The 20,748-nt window shown below is 41.2% G+C and overlaps 1 protein-coding gene and 1 long non-coding RNA gene across 2 annotated transcripts in view; one reads left to right on the top strand and one right to left on the bottom strand.

Moving 5' to 3' along the window:
* Positions 1-20,748, top strand: part of PLPPR5 (phospholipid phosphatase related 5) — a 205,873-nt gene that overhangs the window by 139,297 nt on the left and 45,828 nt on the right. Inside the window, exons 13-14 of the mRNA XM_086752913.1 lie at positions 2,404-2,478; positions 19,381-19,569. Of these exons, the coding sequence (XP_086609039.1) occupies positions 2,410-2,478; positions 19,381-19,569 (258 nt within the window). The 5' untranslated portion in view covers positions 2,404-2,409. The remainder of the gene's footprint in view (positions 1-2,403; positions 2,479-19,380; positions 19,570-20,748) is intronic.
* On the bottom strand, positions 11,068-19,501 carry LOC147599949 (uncharacterized). Its single transcript, XR_015259141.1, has 3 exons — positions 19,362-19,501; positions 17,953-18,638; positions 11,068-12,138 (listed from the first exon to the last, which is right to left on the bottom strand). It is a non-coding gene; the product is annotated as an uncharacterized LOC147599949 (long non-coding RNA).

Raw genomic sequence — 20,748 nt, forward strand, 5'->3', positions numbered from 1 at the left:
TGGCTTGTTGATGCCTCATTCAGGCACACTCATGTTCCTCTGAACTCAGGGCAGCAACCTCTGGAAAGGAAATTGCACGTATGGTATGTGTTTATCCTGTGTAAAGGGTGTTCCAGGCTGCAATCAGCATCCCTCTCCGTGTTATGGAAAAGGAAATTCTGGGACACACCTCAGAGTCTACAGTTCATGCAGAGAGCTTTAGGCACTGGCAGAGAGTCATCTGCATTAACGAGAACATGTCTCTCCTCTGATGCTATACTGGAGAAGAGGAATCTTAGGCCCTTTTTGTTCTTAAGGTAACAGCTGAAGATTGGCCTTGTATTGGTCCTTAGTGCTCAGAGCTTGTTCTCTTCAACGTAGTGTTAGCACTCAATAAATAATAAATAACTGCTATATTATTGTCTCTTTAACGAGCTGAGCCTATAGTCCCAATGTGCAGTAGCTGTGCATGCACATCTCCATATGCAATATTAATGATTATGTTATGTAACTGTGTAAAGGAGTGTCAAGGAATCTCTGGGACTCTTGCCTGAGTGAGGATTTGGATGGAATATGAACAGCAGAGTTTGGCCCTGGATTCATACAAGTAAATTGATCAGCAGCAGAGCCACAATTTTCTATTCGCTTGATAAATAAGTTCAGCCTTTTACAATCAGAGAGAGATTTCAAGAACATACGCCATACTGCTTGCTTATGAAGCATTTTCTTGTTCATTGCTTTGAATAAACACAAGCTGAATGCAGATAACTACGGCTGTGTTTGATAGCACCAAAGACTGGGCTAAAAATGCCCAGAGTGACAGGATCACAGCTGAAAAGCTCGTAGCTCCCAGGAAGACCCCAGCTGGTGCATGCACAAGTCTCACTGAACAGAGCAATAGCTCTGTTTCTACGTTTCTACTAACTGCCTCAGAAAGGGGAGGGAGGCAATGTAAGACTCCCTCATCCACCTTCAGGAGGGGAGGGGAGCATTGAAGATGCTCGGTGCGTTGCTTGGAGCCAGGCTGCGTGCACACATAGCAGAGTTTGTTTTTCTGATGTTGCTTGGAAGCATCTGCTTTCTCTTCTCTTTAGCATGTTGCCTCCTGGACTGTTCAGCCCTGAGCCCTGTATGAAATATGCACATGCACAGGCAGGGCAGGGAGGGAGAAAGAGAAGAGTCAGCTGCAGCTTACTAAAGCATCAGAGGAAGAAAGAGAATCAAAGATGGATTTGGGAGGCCATGGAAGAGAGAGAAGGAGGTGCAAGATGTTGGAAGATTTACTGCATGAGAGAAGCTGAATGAGGAAAAGGGAGTATGTGAAAAGGATAAAGAGAAACGGGAGGGGGAACACAGGGAGACTGGAAGGAGAGAACATAAAAAAGGAGTGGATGATGAGACAGAAATGAAGAATAGTAAGGGGCACAGTTCAGAAAAACAGAAAAGGACTAAAGGATTATTTCAATATCTTTTAGGAAGAGCCTAGAGAGAAGCTTTTAAAATTAGAGTTTTAAAAATTAAACAATCAAAGCAATAGTGTTTTGAGGCTTTTTCAGGAAGATGAGAAAATCCAGAGGGGCTGCACAGCATTGAAAAGTTTTCTAATTCTTTAAGATACTAAGTCCTCTGGAGATTTTAGTTAATTTACTATTCCAGTCATGGGCTGATTCCTAGGATCATTACATCCACAATGCATTGCTTTCTGCTCTTCTTTTCCTGTGACAGAGATTAGTAGTACAGGTTTTTCTTCCAAGTGGTACTGCTTTTTTTGGTTTGTTTTATTTTTAACAACAGATCTTAAATGTCTTGCAAGGGACTAGGAGAGTTTTTGTAGCTGTGGTGTTGAGAATAAATATTCAGTGGATCCTTCAGAACCAGAAATCTACTGTACTGTGATTGCAAGACATGATTTCACAGCTTGGTGGTTCCTTGTGGTCCTGTGTTCCTATGCTTCTTTAGAACCCTAGTAGATTAAAATTTTATTTCTGAAAACTTTTAAGCCTTCAACTAATGCCTCTTCAGCAAAGCCCTCTAGCATGAACTTTAAGAACATGCTTACGTTTCTTTGAAGTCAATAGAATTAGAAAAGCTCTGCTGAAAAGAGATAAAGGATTTGTTTTGTTGAAGTATGCAGGGATATAATTAAAACAATTTTAAGTACAAATCTTTGTAAAGATACTGTTATTTAGAACAAAAATGGCTGGAATCAGTTTAACAAAATTAATTAAATATCTTGAAGCTCTTTCATACTGGAATAAAGGAGTGCATATGAACAGTCCTCTTCTCTGTTGTAATTCTCACCATTCATCGTTTTGGTAGAAACCTGTGTTTTGACCAGGCTTTTTGTAGTTTGGTGTGGACACATTATTCTGAACAATGCTAGCTTCTTACAGATGGTCACAATATTCTTCGTTTCCTTCACAGGTGAACATGATTTCAAACAGCAGGCGTCAGTCTCGGAGAAACTATATGACGTTGCCATGCTTCATGTTAGTTGAGGTAAGAAAATACTGTAGATACATTTCTAAGTTCTTGGGTGTATTTTAAGAAAATGCTCTCAGCAGCAACAGATTTATATTTTACCAACGTGTTTATGTTTATCTCAACATGGACTGCTATCTGCTAGTTGACAATCACTTATGGCAGTTGTGAATAAAACTTCTGTCCCCATACTGTATTTTTTTTTCCCTAATTCTTTCAAGAGAGGGAATGAAGAGGGGTCCCTATGCTTGCACTGTTATTTTAAGTGGATGTGATGTTATGGAGTGCCAGAATCCAGGAGAGAGAAGTACCTCTGAGCTGGGCCCATACAGATATTGGTGGTTAAATCTTAATAATAATACTCCATCAATCTAGAATTCTTTTTGCTTATCAATCTTAAGCCACTTTACTTTTGAGAGTAAATATCATTACTTTAATTTTAAAGGAAGGGAGCAGTGGAACAGAAGGTTACTTTAGTTGTTCAAGGTCTTTCAGTCTCTCAGGAACAGGAGACATTTCAGAATAATGCATGTTGAGTAACTTAAACACCATCTAAACAAGTTTGCTTTTATTTTGCTTGTATTTTTGAGACTGTTCTTACTGAGGCACTATTAACAATTAATTTTCTTTACTCTGATACTTGTAGATCATGTTCATAGCAGAACTGGCCACAGTTATGTCTGCCCTTCAGTGAAGCTGAGGGTGCAACACAGCATAGATTTATTTTGTTCTGTTTGATCTGACTTTAAGGTGGCTCGCTTCAGCCCCACAGTGAACTCAGCAGAACTTGCCACCTGCGGGGATTTTGGAGTGTCTGGCTGCTGTGGCTGTATCCTCACTGTTAAACTGATTATGCTAAAGCTAGCTTAGCCAGGGTTAGATCCAGAGAGGTGTGGATAAGGATGCTGCACAGCCATAGCTGCGTGTGTGGCCAAGGGCACACTCATTGCACTCCAGTGTGTGAGGACAGCAGGTACAGCCCCTAGCCTCTGTAGTAAACCTTGGGCTAGCATTTAGGTGTAACTGCACTACATGGCAGTCACACAAGGTCTGTGGTGTGGAAGTGTCCCATTTCTGGCTAGGTGCAAGCTCACTTCCAGACAATGGACCAAATTATATTGTAACAAATATATTGTTATATAACAGTATATATCGTGGAACCCAATAAAATATTGGTGTGAAGAAGAATGTAGCTTCTTCATAGGGCAGGTTTGACATTGGTAACTCAGTTTAGGGTAGTTGTACCCATTTATGTCGGCAGAGGTTTTGTTTCCATTTCTCCAAAGGCATTTCTACATCCAAAACATTTGGATCACATATAAAATTCAGGCACCAATTTGCTTATCTTTTAATGCATGGTAATTATGAGAAATCCTGATGGTTCTTCCAGGGTTTCCAGCTGATTTGATATGAGGGAGCTTGAGGGAGATGATTAAGCTATATGTTGAGCACAATCTTTCCTGATTTACTTATGCACACTGGTATCATTGGATTCTGTGGGCTGCAGATCGAAGTAGAACATCTTCAGATAAACATTGCTCGTGGTGAGGGAGAGTAGGAGGTTTGCATTCCATTTTTTGCTCAACCACAGACTTTGTATACCATATTGAACGTGCCACTTAGGCCGTACTGCAGAGGCAATCGGTATTATTGTGCCTGGATTATAGGCAATCTGTTTGGTAGTAGTTGTTCCAGGGATTTCAGTAGTGCTTAATATTGGACTTCAGAAGTAAAAGTTAAGGAACATCAAGATTCCTCTGTGGATCTAGTTCCTAGACTCTCTGTGTCTTGGTACCCATTTCCTTACCTCACAGTGGTACTGGGAAACCAGTGCTTTGGTTGCTGTAGGGTGCTTAGATCCTTCTGCGATACATTTAGAGACACCTGATAAATGGAGAGTGGGGGATGTCATAAATTGAGGGAGAATATAGCAACATGCCAAGCAAAGGTTTTCTATGGTGTAAACATTATGAATTAAGTGACCTTTCCTGAAGAAATTTTCATTCTCTATGGAGTATTTCTTCTTTGCCTTATAAATTACAGTGGGTTCTAACTTATTTCTAACTGTGAGAGATAAGTTATCTAAGCAGATAAGATGTACAGAAACTTTCAGTAGTAAGGAAACCAGAGTCTCTGTAGACTACATTCTTCTGGTGATACTAAGCTCTATACCATTCAAAATGTCAGCTTTTCTCTACAGAGCAGTCTTGTAAGCTACTACTGTCAACCTTTCTGAAAACCTCTGTCCTCTTCAATAGAAAAGATGCACCTGGGTATTCTGTCATCTGTTCCAGATACTTTCATTAGTCTAATTCAAAGAGATGAACCTCTTTTTATCTGTTGATCCTAGTGGATGAAACTAGGAGTCTGTATCTGACTACCCAAGCTGGAAGAAAAAAAATGTAAGTTCTATAAGACTTTGAAAGCTCAAAAACTGAATCTGCATGGCAGAACTTGAGCTGTGCAAACATCTGTAATATGCTTTTGCTGTCAAGAGCTTCTGCTGGTTCAAGGCATCATTCACACAATCTCTTTTGTACTTGGTTTTCTGTATCAGACATTGAATTCCTACGGTATGTTGCTGCACTTGTTTATTTATTGTTTTCCTGCTAGAACCCTTTCCATTAAAGAAGTTAATGTAAGCATCAGATTTTGAGATTAGTCTCCTCAAAGCCATGCAATATCAGAAGTTGGTTTCTCCAGCAGTACTGACTCATGCAGCTATTATGACAGACCAGAAATTTAAATTCCTAAGGCCAATTATTGTCCAAGAGCATTGTTCAATCTTCCTTTGACCTAAGTTTTCCCTACCTTTCTGTTCTTATGCAAAATCTGATTTATTTCAGCCTTCTCTGAGGTGTTTTAACTCATTTGTTGTTTAGTGAAGTAGCTTTTTCTAACATGTGTGCTGAAAACAGCTGTCCAGGTAAGAGCTGTGAGGTAACCTTAGATATCTGTCTTTAATGGAGATACTTTAGACATGGCAGTTAGCTGTCAAAAATGCCTGCTGGACTCAGTCTTAACTACCCTAAATCTAACTGTACTAATCTTGTCACTACTTAGTATCACCAGGTGGAAACTTTTGCTAGTCTTGCATGCTTTTCAAATTCTAGGCTTATGCATTCTCCTACTAAAAGCATTATGTGATACTATTTAAACAATCCTTTTTATCTTGTTTCTCTGGTTTTCTTTTTTTCCCACTTGTATGTATAAATATACTCACTGGAATGTCGAAAGAAGGAATCTCTAAAGGAGGTATAATTCTTTCACCTGGCATTAACTTTTAGAAATTACTAAACTTACCTTTTTTCAATACAGGAATTAGAATATTACTAACTCTGGCAGTGGACAGATCCTTTAATATATGTACCTGTGAGAATATTGACTTTTATGTACTTCAGATACTTCAGAGTTACATTCATCAACTACCTATCTAAATTTAGTGAAAAATTTACCTTAATGTGCAAGGGACTTCTGGCAGCATAGAGCTCTGAGCTGTGCTTAACCATGCTGATAGGACTTGCGCTTTTTTATTTTTTTTAGGGTGGTATATGTTTTGTAGCAATACAGCAATGGCTTTTTTTCATGCTTCTCAGGAGATCTCTGCCTTGGTTACGCACTCTGCAGAGCTCTTTATGCAATTTATTCTCCATTGAATTGTGAACTTTCTCATAGCTAAGAATCAAGGTGACTCAGACAATTTACAGCTGATTCAACAGTGGGAGGTCAATCTTAGTTTCTCCTTTACCCTTTGGGCTCTAAGGATTTATTTTCTGCCTAAGAAGGACTTTATTTAGAATCTGTGTCTTGTGTAATTTTCTCAGCCTACCATTTTCTTCTCCTCTTTTTTTTTTTTTTTCTGTTTCCAGTATCTAAGTAGCTTGTCAGCGGTCTTAAATCTGGCCAGTACGGAATTTAGGGTGCAGAAACTAGTTGCACATGAATGACTGAACTGCAGTTGTGTGAATTCGTGGTGATACTAGAAAGGATACTGCCAAAAGGAAGTAAGTAAAAATCATTTCATCAAAATAGCCAGCCTTCAAAATCACAACATATCAATCAATCTTTAATTTATAACTCTCAAAACATTTTTTTTTAAATCTAGAATTTTTAATTTTTTTTTTTATTGCAACGGATCTTAAAGCAAAACACTAGATGTGTATACTGAAGTCTGTTCTTAGATTAATAGAGTGTGGTTTCTGCTTCTACCAAGTATATTAGTTGGTGTTCATTCTTGCATCCCATTAACTACTCCTGGCTTATGACTTCAGATACAGATACAAATACAATCCTAACAGGTGGCATAGAGAAGTTGCTTTAGGGAAACAGATGAGCTTTGAAGTAGGAAGTGAAAGGCTTAGGCAGTCTTTGTCATTAAATTTGACCAGGATGTTATAGAGATCATCTTACAGAGCAATTGTCATGACTGACTGTCCTCTAAACCCATTCCAAAAACAGGAAAAAAAAAAAATCATTGCTCCTTTAACACTCTTGCTGAATTGGATATATCGATCATTTGACTAAAAGCATGGAGGGAAATACATCTCTAGAAACGGTGTGTGAGTCTCCCATTCCAATAGATTATTCTTCTCCTTTGTTAAAATAGAAAAGTTTACTTGCTTAGAATCTGAGACTTGTGAATGTTATTGCCGTGTATTGATTAGCCTACTTCTACTGCACTGTTCATTTACATGGCTTTTGGATAGAAACTACCTTACATTAAAATAATTCTTTCACAGTTCTTTACAGTTGCTAATTTCTGTAATTCATTTTAGTAACGCTTTACAATGAAAACTATCTGTGCCACAATACATATCTGTTCCATCATCGCTAGACAGGAATAGTCCACTGTTAGAAACAGTCCCCAGTGGGGCTCTGGCTATCTGTGTAGTACTTTACTTTCAAGAACAGCAACACATTTTATTTGACAATGCCCTGAAAGATTAAACTTCCAACCGTATCTAACGGGATTATAAACATTCAAGGAGAAGAGGATTTCAACACTAATCATTCACTGAGAGCAATGCAACTGAGAAAGAAAGAACTGATGCTGATGAAAAGCACTAATTGTGCTAATGAAACTTCTTAATATCTTCTACTGATGAGGCAAGCATTGGAAAGCTGCTGCTTCTTTGAAATGGATAAAGCATAGTAATTCAATAAATGTTCTTTATTTGTAATGTAATCTTCCCAAGCAATTTCTGAGCTTAGCTCTCATAAACCAGTAACACCCTAGTAAGCAATTTCACTGTAGCAGATAATTGTTTAAGGACTTGCGCAGTAGAGAACCAGATGTATGTAAACGTCCTGCTCTAAGGTTGTGTCGGTCACCCCAGGCAATGCAGAAACGAGCCACTTCCCCTTCTTTGTTGCTCTGTACCTGCTGGCACTGAACGCGATTGTAGTAGCCAGTAACATGAAACAGGTACTGTTTCTCCTGCTTTTCAAAATGCCTGTTTTACTTACAAGAAATAGATCAAAGCGCAAAAAGGCAGGAAGAAGAGATGCCAAGGACAGCAGGATCCAAGGGAGCTATTATCTGAGGGAAACTAATCCATGAATGAAATTTTTGTCTGGAATTGTCTTGAAGTCTGAAGAGGTTTCCAGAATTGTTGCTCTTCGCTCTGATGCAATGACTTTTCCAGCCCTGACCATGACAAATGCAAGGAGAAAAAAATAGCTGGCATCCAGTGAATGCATTGCAGTTTACCTCTCCTGATGGCTATGCTAGAAGAAGGGAGGGCATCATGGGGTCTGTACCTATTGGATATGAACAAGGAGCTGAACTTTCCTTTCCCTGTGGGATATTTTCAGTATGTTTAGGGGTATTTTTAGACAGTGAAAGTATTTTCTAAGAACTTGTACAGCATAACTATCCCAATTGGTTTATAAACTTTATTACTCTGTATTTCTTTAGAGCACTCCCACTAGTGATATTTTTCTTGAAAACTGAAATGAACAGATTATGTAGAAGTATCTATTCATTACATAAAACTAGTAAGATACAGCTACTGGTGCAGGATTAAATTGCTGTATATCTACAGCAATGAAAATTTCTCCTTCCAAGATTTTTTTCTGTCTTTGGGGAAGATTATATCACATTTTCATCACCCTTGTTTCTGGAGTTGCTAGTTGCAATGTTATTGTAAGGCACTTGAGATACTAAGTAGAGAGATCATGATTAAAACCTGTGTGGATGATATGCATTTTTTAGAGTCATACGTAGTACACCATACATGTTTTTCCTAAACTTATTGTTGACTTTGGCTGTGTAACTAATGCCAAGGTCAGCTGGGACAAATCTGATATTGTTCCCATTTCTGTGGGATGACATTTCTTTTTTGATAACTGAAATTTTAAATGTTCCTAATGGAATTAAACACTGGACATTAGGATGCCTAATAAGCTAAATAATTTGCTTAAATCCAATTTGGATACTGTCCTAGTTACTGTAGAAGCAGTATTCAGCATGCTGGATATTGGCATTGCTCTATGAAGAAAAGGTTAATGCCATAAAAATTATGTGTCCTAAGATGGTTGTGTCTTTTTAGCAACTGCCCACTCCATTTCCCAAAGGTTAATTTTTTGTGCCGGCTTACTGAGAATTTGATTCTGCAGCCCTTATGTTCTGTACTCAGATCTCCTACTGATTTTAATTTATCTAAATTAACAGAATTCTTATGGGGGGAAAAGACCAAACACTAATAATATTTTAATGACTCTTTATTTCTGAGATAGTTGTAGTTATATTTACAGCTTTACCACCCAGCAGTCAGTTCAAAGTAAATGAGCCTTATATGCTTCTAAGAATGATAGTTTCTGGCAACTTTAAGAGTGTAAAAACTGCATGATGCCTTAAGGCCATAAGAATAAAGTCTCTAGGCAGTCATAAGAGAAAAGGGACACTGATCTTAGTTCTGGCAGGTATCAATGAATCCTTTCCTGATATGAATCCTGAAAATATTTTTTATTCCTTGATTTTGTCCCAGTGATACAGCCTTCTTACCCCTCTACCACCTGCCAGGCTTACAGTGAGCCAGGCTGCCTGTGCATAATCAAACTCTCTTCATATTGTCCTGCTGTCATGCCAGCGTACTAGCTGCCTGCGTGAGCTGCTGCGCTGCTACCTTTTAATCCTTTTGCTCTGGCAGGAGCCTACAAAATCCCCCCCCTTATTGCATTTTCCCACAAGAAACCTGTAATGTGAACTTCTGGTGTTCTTGCCAACTTTGTAAATGTACCCTTGCACAAATCTCTCGCTCCTCAGTTTTCCTTCTTTAATCAGTTTTTCCCACATCATCACTTGCCACTTCTTTCCTTTAGTACAGTCGGTTGTCTGGAGTTAAGCTGGCTAGCAGGATGAATAAGGCATTGAATGAGTAAGGGTTTCCAAAAGCAGTGATGAAAGTAAAGAGTTCTGTATTAACCAAACAGGCATATATTTTGTTATGTAATAATTAGACAGTGTCCCCTGTTATATCATTGATATTAATATTGTAATCTAATAAATTTCTGACCTTTTAGCCAAAAAATTTCTTAAACATGGAATATTTTTAAATGAGAAGCAATCTCAAGTAAGTTAATTTAGCAAAGAGCTTGAAAGCTTTAGCTATTAATAATTCATGGCACCAGCGATAGCAAGTTACCACAAAGGATCTTCAAAAGCTGGCTTATTTATTATTTTATTATTACTCTGGCTCTTTACCTTTCTAGCTACTCCTTGCAGTTCAGGATTCACTTCCCAAAGCAGCAAAGGCTATTGCCATGTCTCTCAGAAGTGACTTTTCAACTGTTTAAATTACTTTCTTCCTTGCTATCTTCCTGAGTTCCTGCTAATGCTTAACAGTATACTTTTTGCCTGGAAGGTAACTATGTTGAGAAATAATGACCAGGTCAAAGGGGTAGCCTCTCAGATTATTTTTTTAAGGATCAATCCTGTAACAGGTTTTATGTAGCACCTTAATGGAGCATATACATATATATATGTATATATAGTATGTATATATAGTATATAGGACTGTCCCTTTAGAAAGGGGAAAATTAAGAAATATCTTTGTCACTACTGGTGTAAGTAAGCGGATGGGCAGTTTCAATTTGTACCAATTCACCAGAGGACCAGAGGTCCTCTAAATATGATCTCACAGAGGAAATGTGATCTTATTTTTAGATACGAAATACAATAATCAAGTGAATTACAATAATTGCAGTGAATCACCATTAGAATGGATTGTAATCATTGAGAGTAAAGACTGTAAATCTATGGGTCAGAGTATATCAGAAGTAATTCACAGAATCACAGAAAACTTTAGGCTTGGGGGGACTCCTGGCAGTCCTGTAATCCACCCGTGTGTTCAGAGCAGGGCTGACTTCAATTGTAGGTCAGGTTCGTCAGAGCCTTTTCAGTGAAGTTTTTAATATTTCGAAGGTCAGAGATACCTTGTCTGGTGGGTTGACCCTGGCTGGACACCAGGTGCCTACCAAAGCCGCTTTATCGCTCCCCTCCTCAGCTGGACAGGGGAGAGAAAATATAACAAAAGGCTCATGGGTTGAGATAAGGACAGGGAGAGATCATTCACTAATGACCATCACAGGCAAAACAGACTTGACTTGGGGAAATTAGTTTAATTTATTACAAATCAAGTCAGAGTAGGATAATGAGAAATAAAAACAAATCTTAAAACAACTTCCCCCGACACCTCCATTCTTCCCAGGTTTAAATTTACTCCTCATTTTCTCTACCTCCTCCCCACAAGCAGTGCACGGGATGGGGCATGGGAGATGAAGTCAGTTCATCACATGTTGTTTCTGCTGCTCGTTCCTCCTTACGGGCAGGACTCCTCACACTCTTCCTCTGCTCCAGCGTGGGGTCCCTCCCATGTGAGACAGTTCTTCACAAACTTCTTCAGCGTGAGACCTTCCCACAGGCTGCAGTTCTTCACAAACTGCTCCAGTGTGGGTCGCTTCCACAGGGTGCAATCCTTCAGGAACGGACTGCTCCAGCATGAGTCCTCCACGGGCCACAGCCTCCTTCAGGCATCTGCTTGCCCTGGCATGGGGTCGTCCCCAGGCTGCAGGTGGATCTCTGCTCCTCTGTGGACCTCCGTGGGCTGCAGGTGGACAGCCTGCTTTACCACCACAGGCTGCAGGGCAATCTTGTCAGGAGCAGCATTACTCCTCCCCTCCTTCTTCATTGCTCTTGGCATCTGTAGGGCTGTTCTGCCCACATATTGTCAATCCTCTCTCCAGCTGCAGTTTGCTCTTGCACAGGTTTTTTTTTTCCTTCTTAAATATGGTATCACAGAGGTGCTACCACCGTCGCTGATGGGCTTTGCCTTGGCCAGCGGTGGGTCTCTCTTTGAGCTGGCTTGCACTTGCTCTGTCAGGCATAGGGGAAGGTTCTAGCGGAAGGGGTAGAGTAGAGGTGGTGTTCTGCAGAAGGTGGGGGCTTCTCAAAGTGCAGGGGCGTCTGTCCTGCAGTGGGCATGAAAAATATGTCTTAGTGAAACAAAGCAGTGTGGGAAGTTCCTGTGAGGTGTGTCCTCACTGGCCTGATGATGGTGTCATTCACAACAGTATCACAGGGCTGTACAAATGCTTTGTGTCTTTGTAGCTGACTACTTCTTGTCACTAGACTTGGAAGTTTTCCTCTTTCTTTTCTGCTGCATGCTCATGAACAAGCTACAAAAGAAAGGGCATTTTTCAGAGAAAGGATGTGTGTGAAAACATGAATGTAACCTAAGATCATCATCAGCTCTATTTCTAGCTTTCTTGAACAATTACCTGGTAGCAATTAATAGTGTCTGTAAATTCTTAGGCTTTTTTTTTTTCTTCTCCATTGAACCAGTAGCTAAAGGTATCCTAAACTTGCTCTTTCTGTGCTTTGCATCTTAATTTTGTGAAGTAATGGGTAATATCCAATTTGGGATTGGGATTTCAGGTGTAATGCTAATGAGAAATGTCTGGTATAATTTGTAAGAACATAAATAGTTCTACTGCATAACTGTGTGTGAGCTTATCCAGCAGAACCTGTTACAGAGTATGTACTGGACTCCTGCCAGGATGAGCTGCATACATTAAATGATAACCAGAGCTGGAAGTATGCAGTGATTATGGTGCATAATTTATGATATTAGCCTATTTGTCTTTCCCTTTCGAGAAAAAGTTAGTAAGTGGGTTAATATAATCTTATGTACAGACTTGTGCTTGAAAGTATCTTTCGAGTTTTGTATAGCTTACCTGTTCCTGATACAATTGCTAAGGGCCAAGCTTGGTTATGGAAAGAGCTAACACTGGGAGTTTTACTATGCAGCTGCTCTTGAATTAAGGAATCATCAGTCTTGGAAGGAAGACTTCACAACCCCATGCAGAGTCCCATGCCAAAGTGACAGTCTAATTTCTTCTACACACTTTTGGATGCTTTACTTTTCCCCTCCTTACTATCTCAGAATATTTTCCTTTCCTTTTTACCAAAAGGTAATGATGGCAAGTGTGCAGAGTTCAAAATGAGTCACACTTCTGTTTAAGCGTGGAATTTAAAATTGAGAAGGTGTAGACACCAGGCTATAAAACATCAGCCTTGCAAGCAGACAGTACATGATTTTTCACACAAGTTTTCCTGCAAATGAATAAGGTCTTCTTCAGTTAAAACAGGAGTTTATCTCTGACTCTCTGATAGCTTCAGGTGTTGCTCACAGATCTTTGAGCAAAGTGTTTACAGCATGTGTAAAAGCACTGTGGACTGCTAGAGTCCAGTTCCTGTAGGTGGCTAAGCTGTGGGTGAGAGCGTAAGTAACTACAGAAAGGTGGCTGGATGGGCTGGCATTTCCTTCCTTCTTACTTCTGTGTTTTCAAATTGATGGAAGTTTTGTACTGACAATGTAGAATCTTCAGGAGCAGGCAAACATTTACGTTAAGTGCATCCCCTTAATGGCTGTACAGAATATTTAGCTGATAAATTCTATTAATCACTCTCGCTATTTATAACAAAAAGGTACAAAAGAGAAGGTAAATTACAATGCAGCAAATGGACATATTAAATGAGTAAAATGAGTTCAGTAATATGTAAAAAGAGTTTTAGGATTGATCTGTAAAACCTTCAAGCATTGTACAAATGTCTGAACTAATTTTTGAACAAAATTGGCTGTAGAGATACATACAGTGTACTGCACAGGGCAGGTCTGTGTGATTATTTTTTTTCCCACTTCACTACTGCACCATGAATAGGCCAGTGCTCTGCTTATGTCAGCTACCGTTTAGTAATCTGCTTCATCAATCTTCCACGGTATCGCTGATTATTTTGGAAAGGAGTTTTCTTTCATCAAAAGAAATTATAAGAATAATGATATTCTGGGTGAATGAGATGAGGAAGTTTATTTCAAACTCCTGAGGTTACTCATATGTTTTTATCAAACCAATTATGCCAAAGATCGACAAGTTTACAATCAATTTGCGTAACAGTGCAGTTACTGAAAATGTGTCTACCAATGAAGATAACTTTATAGATAACTTACAAAATAATTTTCCAAGTTTATCTTAGGTAAGATTAAATAATCATTATTTGAGCTTTTTAATTTCACATTGACAAAACTGTGTCCTGTATTTTTTTTTATTTGTCAGTATAGTGGAACATATGCATATGGTAGAGGCTTTACTTCTCAAGATGTGCACGCCTTAGGTACATAGTGTTCCTCTGGCATCCCAAATTTCTGTTCTAACCTGTGAAGAACTTGCATGCAATTATACTTCTTAATTTAAAGACAGCAAGCAGTTTTAAGAAGATTAATTATCTTATTGATGTAAACACTGACTAGGCAACTAATGTGCTGTGACTGCTACTCATTATATCAAACTCAATCATTTCATTGTTGCCTTGTCCTCCTCCTCATTTATTTTGTCTCCATCTGCTCACTCTCTCATATACTGGGACTGCATTGCATGAGGTGCTCAAGCTTACTGGGGCAAAATGTTGTCTTCCATGGAAATAGGGTCTAGCTCTACATAATACTGCAACACAAATGCAATATTAATGCTTATGCTGCCACTAATTTGACTTTTTTTCTCCCTGTGTGACTCTTGAAAAGTATAATTCCTAATTTGGAGCTAGTTTAGCTATGTGCCAGTGCAAGCTAAGAGTAAAATCGGTCACTTCTCACTACAGCCCTTTAAAAGAAGAGTGCTAGTCTAAGCTAGCCATCAAAGCTTGTTTCATTATTGTTGCAAGTGCTGTCATAAGAGGCTGGCATTTCTTAGGATGGAATGAATGACATTTTCAGAGGATGATTCATCCTGCCCTAATGTAGTAGAGCTTAGTCCTACTGGAGTTGCCTGTCTCTGTGCACTACTTACTAAGACCATATGAAAAGCTTAGATCTGGTGCCTGACCTGTTTGAATCGTACTGCAAGTGTTCTGGGCAAACCCCCGTTTCTGATTCTGTGCGGTGCTCCAGCTGCTAGAACACTATTTTTCTCTTATATTATGATGATCCTACAAGCATCAATGTTAGCAGTAAATGCCCTGGGCTTTAGGACTTAAATGACTGCATATAATTAAACAATTTAACTAAACAATTAAAATGTCCTTTTAGTTATCTCTTAACAATACATGCTATTACATACAGAGGAAGAGACCATTGTATATTGACACAGTAAAGCTTGCATCAAATAACTAAGTATTATACAATGTTCTTCTAAAGTTTGTATGCAAGTACATTTCTTTCCTGCTGTTTGCCAAATTAGGGAACTTTTCCTAATTTTCTTCCTGGATAAAGCCAGGAGGTCTCTAAAAATTTTAGTTCATTCTGTCTCTTCCCTACTGCTGTGCCATCAACACAGATGCAATATTCCCTTCAGAAAGGGCTGGTTTCATGTAGTAGTGTGGAGATACAACAGGGAAACAGCCATGGAATTGCCAGCTGCTGTCACTCTGATAAAGCATGAAAGAGGTAAACAGAAAGGAGAAAACAGTGGGATTATTTGGTATCAGTTCTTATTTTTCTTCCCATTGAGAAAGCTTTGTTGGGTTGGCTTTGTTTCTTTACTGCCTTTTGCCATAACAATGTTTTCTAACTAGAAAATGCTATAAAAAGCAGTGATGTGAGCACATGAAAGGTTAGTGAATTTGGTTTGGAATTGGAAATATCTTCCTGTAATGAAAGACATGATTTCAAAGTATTTCAGAACAGTGCAGCTAAGGTTTCTCTTTGTCTGCCCTGCTCTACACTGTGTCTCCTGAGCTGATATTTCACTTAAAATTAGGTAGCAAATGAAAAGAACAAGATAAATCTATGAGGACCATCAGGGGAACTCCTGCTCTGAGATCAGTGGCACTATTCCCAAGGAAGTTAGTTTGAAACCTGCTCTGTCTGTCATCTGAATTTCAACTGACAATTTTACCAATAGCCTTGTGAAACAAAAATTGTTGGTTCTGGGCTTTTCTCTGCCATTCCGCTGTCATTGCATATCACTGGCATAAATCAGCAGGGAATACTGTGATTGCAGAATATATTTAGCTGTCTGCATTAGTCACTGGAGTTTGTGTTCTTGTGCTTCTATTTGTTATAGTTAATACATGTTTGCATATCCAACTGGGCAGCCAATAACCATCATGTTCATTATAATAAAAAGTATAAAATCATAGGATTATAGAATTACAGAATCATAGGATAGTTTGAGTTGGAAGGGACCTTCAAAAATCATCTAGTCCAACCCCCTGCAAGGAACAGGTTCATCTCCAACCAGATCAGGTTGCTCAGAGCCCCATCCAACCTGGCCTTGAATGTTTCCAGGGATGGGGCATCCACCACCTCTCTGGGCAACCTGTTCCAGTGTTCCACCACCCTCACTGTAAAAAATTTCTTCCGTATATCAAGTCTGAATCTACTTCCCTCTATTTTAAAACCATTACCCCTCATCCTATCACAATAGGCCCTGCCAAAGACTTTCTCCTCATCTTTCTTATAAAAGCCCCCGTTAGGTACTGGAAAGCTACTATAAGGTCTCCCTGGAGCCTTCTCTTCTCCAGGCTGAACAGCCCCAACTCTCTCAGTCCTTATAGGAGAGGCGCTCCAGCCTGACTACTTCTCTCACCTAGTGATCTTTACACTAAAAACTGTACGTTGGAGAAAGGGAATAATTAATTCCCTTAATTCCTCAGTGAAGCATCAACTTGACAATCAAACAATTTGCCTATGTAACACCATTTTTTGAATGAAAAACAGAGCCTGACATTTTCATGTTTTAGTTTTTTTTTTTTATCAGTGACCTGAGTTGACTCTGATCACTCTGAGCTGACTCTTACTTGACTACCAATGAAGCTGACTTTAAAACTCTTCTTTGACTTAAACCCTGTCTTTGCTGGTTTGTAGCACTATTAAATGGCAACTCCATTTGTAGTATTTGAAGCATGGGTGCTAGGTTGAGCCAAATAATACAAGTGAATATTGTATCTACAGATTTATTCTGGCCCATTGCACACCATGTTTTTAAGTTACTAAAAGCCACATATTAGACCCTAAATAGTATCACTGTTGTAGAGTAAGAGAAAAGCATAAAGACAAACTCTTTTCATTGTAATGCCCCTTAATAATTCCTTTAATAGCCTTATGCCTCATTTAGTGGCAGCCAATATATGCTTGCTAGCATTTGTGTACCTACAGAAAAGACTGAGCACTCAGGATACAGATCTATTGCTGTACCACCAGAAGTGTTACTCGTTTTGTTTAGCCTTAATGTAGGTGGCCAAGGGCATTTCTTACTGTTGTTTACATCTGCTTCATGGTGGGGTGCAGAGAAGGGAGAGTCAGCTTCTTCTCTCCAGGTTCCCAGTGACAGGAGGAGAGGCAGCAGGCCCAGGATGGAACGCAGAAAATTCTGGCTTAATGTAAGGAAAAAAATGTTTGCATGTCAGTGGCTGGACACTGGCACAGGTTTTCTAGAGTGGTTTTGGAGTCTCCACCCTTTGAGATAACTGACAGCTCACTGGACTGAGCCACCTGATATAATGGGACCTGTGTTGGGCACGCGGTTGGACTAGGTGAGATTCTTTCCAAAATCTATAATCCAAAATCCTTCAGAGATTTTATAGTACCTTTAAAAAAATCTGTAAAACCAGGACTATTTCTGTCCTCTAATTCCTATATGCCGTAGCTCCATTGGTATATCATAAATAGAACGTGGCTTGTAATAGCAAAATGCAGGAGTATTACATTAGCAGATTACTGGAAAAAGGTTTATTTCCCCCAATGCCAATTTCTGAAAGAATTATGCCACAAGTGTTTCTCTGGAGTATCCACTCAAATAAAGCTGAAGAGCTGAGTCCTGCTCATTGCAGTTGTACTATTGACTTTGGTCTTTGGATCAGGTCTTTTATCCTAACAATGCAGGTATTTGCATGTAATCTCCAAGATGAAATTAAGATTTTTCTGTGTATGGTAATGGATATTGGACTGCGCTAAAGAAAAGGAGAAAATAAAGCCTGTGCTAGGCAGAACTCACCACAAGATGTCTCATGTCCCACTGCACATGTCTCACAGAGGCGGGGAGCGATCCAGCTCAGTCTGGTGGGTGCAGCGCCAATGACTGGATTTAGACTCTTCTGGGGAGCGAGTACGTTAGGAACACATAAAAATAGACTGGATGTGGAATCCAGGCATGAAGAATGTGCTCTTCAAGGGCTGATTAAAAATAAATGCACGGAGACTAACATCACTGAATATGAACAAAATTCTCCAGAAAAGGGAGAAAAACTAACAGTTAGAGCCAAAGTACAACACTATAGAAGAATGATTACACATTATAAAACCGGGCATCGAGTCTCATTTGTTATTTCTAACAGCCTTTACTAAGTAAGCCAACTGGAATCTTTAGGGCTGAAGTGTCCCTTTAAAGACTGTTTCCCGGCCATATAACATTTTGGCGTGTGGGGGGAGTACCTTTAAGTAACTTTTACTCTTTTTATCTGTTGGCTTTGGGAATCCAGACTAGAGCCCGCACATGGGTGAATCTGTACAAGCACTGGGCACAGCTGACTGCTCGGTGTCTGTGCCGTGTGTGTGTAAGTGCAACTCTTTTATGTTCATCTGTGGATGACTTCTGCCAGCACCGGAGCAGGCTCTCCTCTTACTCTGCGATGTTCCTCGGGCGAGGAGAGCTTAGTGTCCATCTACCCGTTTTCTTTACAGCTGTTCAAGGAAAGGTGTAAACGTTAATTGCTGTAATGGTTATCCATAGACAAAAGAGTGTGTATGTCCCTTTTGAGGCCTCTACCATCCCGGCAAATAGCGGCGAGCCGTTTGCCTGCCGGGGCCGTGGGGGGTCGAGCGCCCGGCGCTCCCCGGCGGCTCCGTGCGGGGCCGGACCGGGCCGACGGCAGCTCCGGGAGCTCCCCCGCCCTGCGCCGGACCGTCAGACCGGTCGTGTGCCGGTGTCGAGAGAGAGAGTCGCGGTACCCCCGCCCGCAGGAGGCGGGGAGGGTTCCCTTAGTGACGGTGGCGGGGGCCGTGCAGTGGGAGCCGACCCGGGGAACTTTCAGATCGGCCTCGGCCGCCGGTGCGCAGCCTCCCCCTCCTCCCCGCCCGGGCCGGGGTCCGGCGCGGCCGCTGCTCCCGGGGCGGGGCGGGGCGGGGCGAAGCCGCCCCCTCTCGCCGCCGCGCTCTGCCCGCCCGCCCGCTGCACGAGCCGGCGCCCGCGCTGGAGCCGCTGCCGGAGCGGCGGGCCGGGCCCGCGCCCGCCCTGCCCAGCCCTGCCCTGCGCGCGCTTCCCGCCCCGCGCGCGCTTCCCGCCCCGCGGGCCTGACCGCGCCGCCGGCCGCCGCCGAGCCGCTCCACCCGTGGTGGATGCCGCCGGGGAGGGGGGCTGCCGCGGCCGCCGGAGCCCACGTACATGCGAGTGCCCTCTGCGCTCACCAGCATGCTTTACTTCCAGATGGTGATCATGGCAGGGACCGTGATGCTGGCTTATTATTTCGAGTACACGGACACCTTCGCGGTCAACGTGCAAGGCTTCTTCTGCTACGAGGGCGCGTACCGAAAGCCCTACCCGGGCCCGGAGGACCGCAGCGCTGTGCCCCCGGTGCTGCTCTACTCGCTGACCGCAGGCGTGCCCGTGCTGGTGGTAAGCAGGGGCCACCCGCGCCCCCTCTCTGGCAACTTGTTGGGCCGGGCCGGGCCGGGCCCCGTACCTGTGGGGTGGCATGGCATGGCGTGGCGTGGGATGGGGGCCTGGCGGGCGGGGACCCCTCCGTGCTCCCGGCCCCGCGGGCCTCGGTGGGCACCGCTGCCGGCCCCGGCCCCAGCCGCTGCCCGCCCGGCGCCTCTGAAGTTTATTTTTAGCACCGGTTTATGTAACTGCCAGTGCCTGTATCGCCAGCCCCGTTCGACTCCTTTCCATGGAAATAATTCTTTTCTTTCTCGAAACGTGTGTCAGTTGCAGGTAGATGGGCTACCTGAGGGAGACCCTCTTGTTAGCAACCACTAATATTTCATCCAATACGAATTAGAAAACCCCTCTGACAGTTTATTCGTTTGAAGTGAACGGATGTGTGCAAGGAACAGGGAGCCGTTCAGCTGGATTTAGTTGTGTCCGTATGTCACAATTACTGATGTGCATACAGACGAAACCTCTGTCTAATTGAGTATCATCTTCTGTCAATCAGGTTTAAGTAGAGATATCTAAAATGAGATTGATTTTTTTTATTATTTTTGAGAAAACAGCTAAGAGGGAAAAGCAGTGAGATGTCTTCACTTCAAGTTGCTGAGTGTACTGTTTGTGTTGTCAGATAACACGGGCATTAGCATCATTTAATAATGCCTGACCATACTGTGGGGCAGAGACCAAGAGGGAAAAGGATGGGAGTGTTTAACTGTTCAGGATGGATAGGTCCATGCACAGTTGCACATAGAGAGACTCTTTGTGAAGAGTTTATTTTAATCAGCTGTAAGCATTAGAATTAAAAAAAAAATACAATGAGAAGAGGCCTTTTAAGATATTAATTATTAGTTTCAGAGATAATTCCTTTTTGGGAAAATCTAAAAAATATTGGAAAAAGCAGCTTCTTCAAGGTGATACTATGGTAATCTCAGTAACAATTCCCTTCTGCATTATAGCACCATGAGGTCTCAGATGGTATCTCTACGTAAAACCTCATGGTCAGGCTCAGCCTTAGTATTTAAGACTTTGTACTTTTTTTCTAGGGTTTGAAATACATCATTTGGCAACACATGTTATGTAGCCTTTTGGTTTAATTTTCCTTTTTACTTTAACATCAATTAGTTGACCATTTTCTTTGTTTGT

This window comes from Chlamydotis macqueenii, chromosome 8 (assembly GCF_036417535.1).
Source record: "Chlamydotis macqueenii isolate bChlMac1 chromosome 8, bChlMac1.mat, whole genome shotgun sequence".
Lineage (NCBI taxonomy): Eukaryota > Metazoa > Chordata > Aves > Otidiformes > Otididae > Chlamydotis > Chlamydotis macqueenii.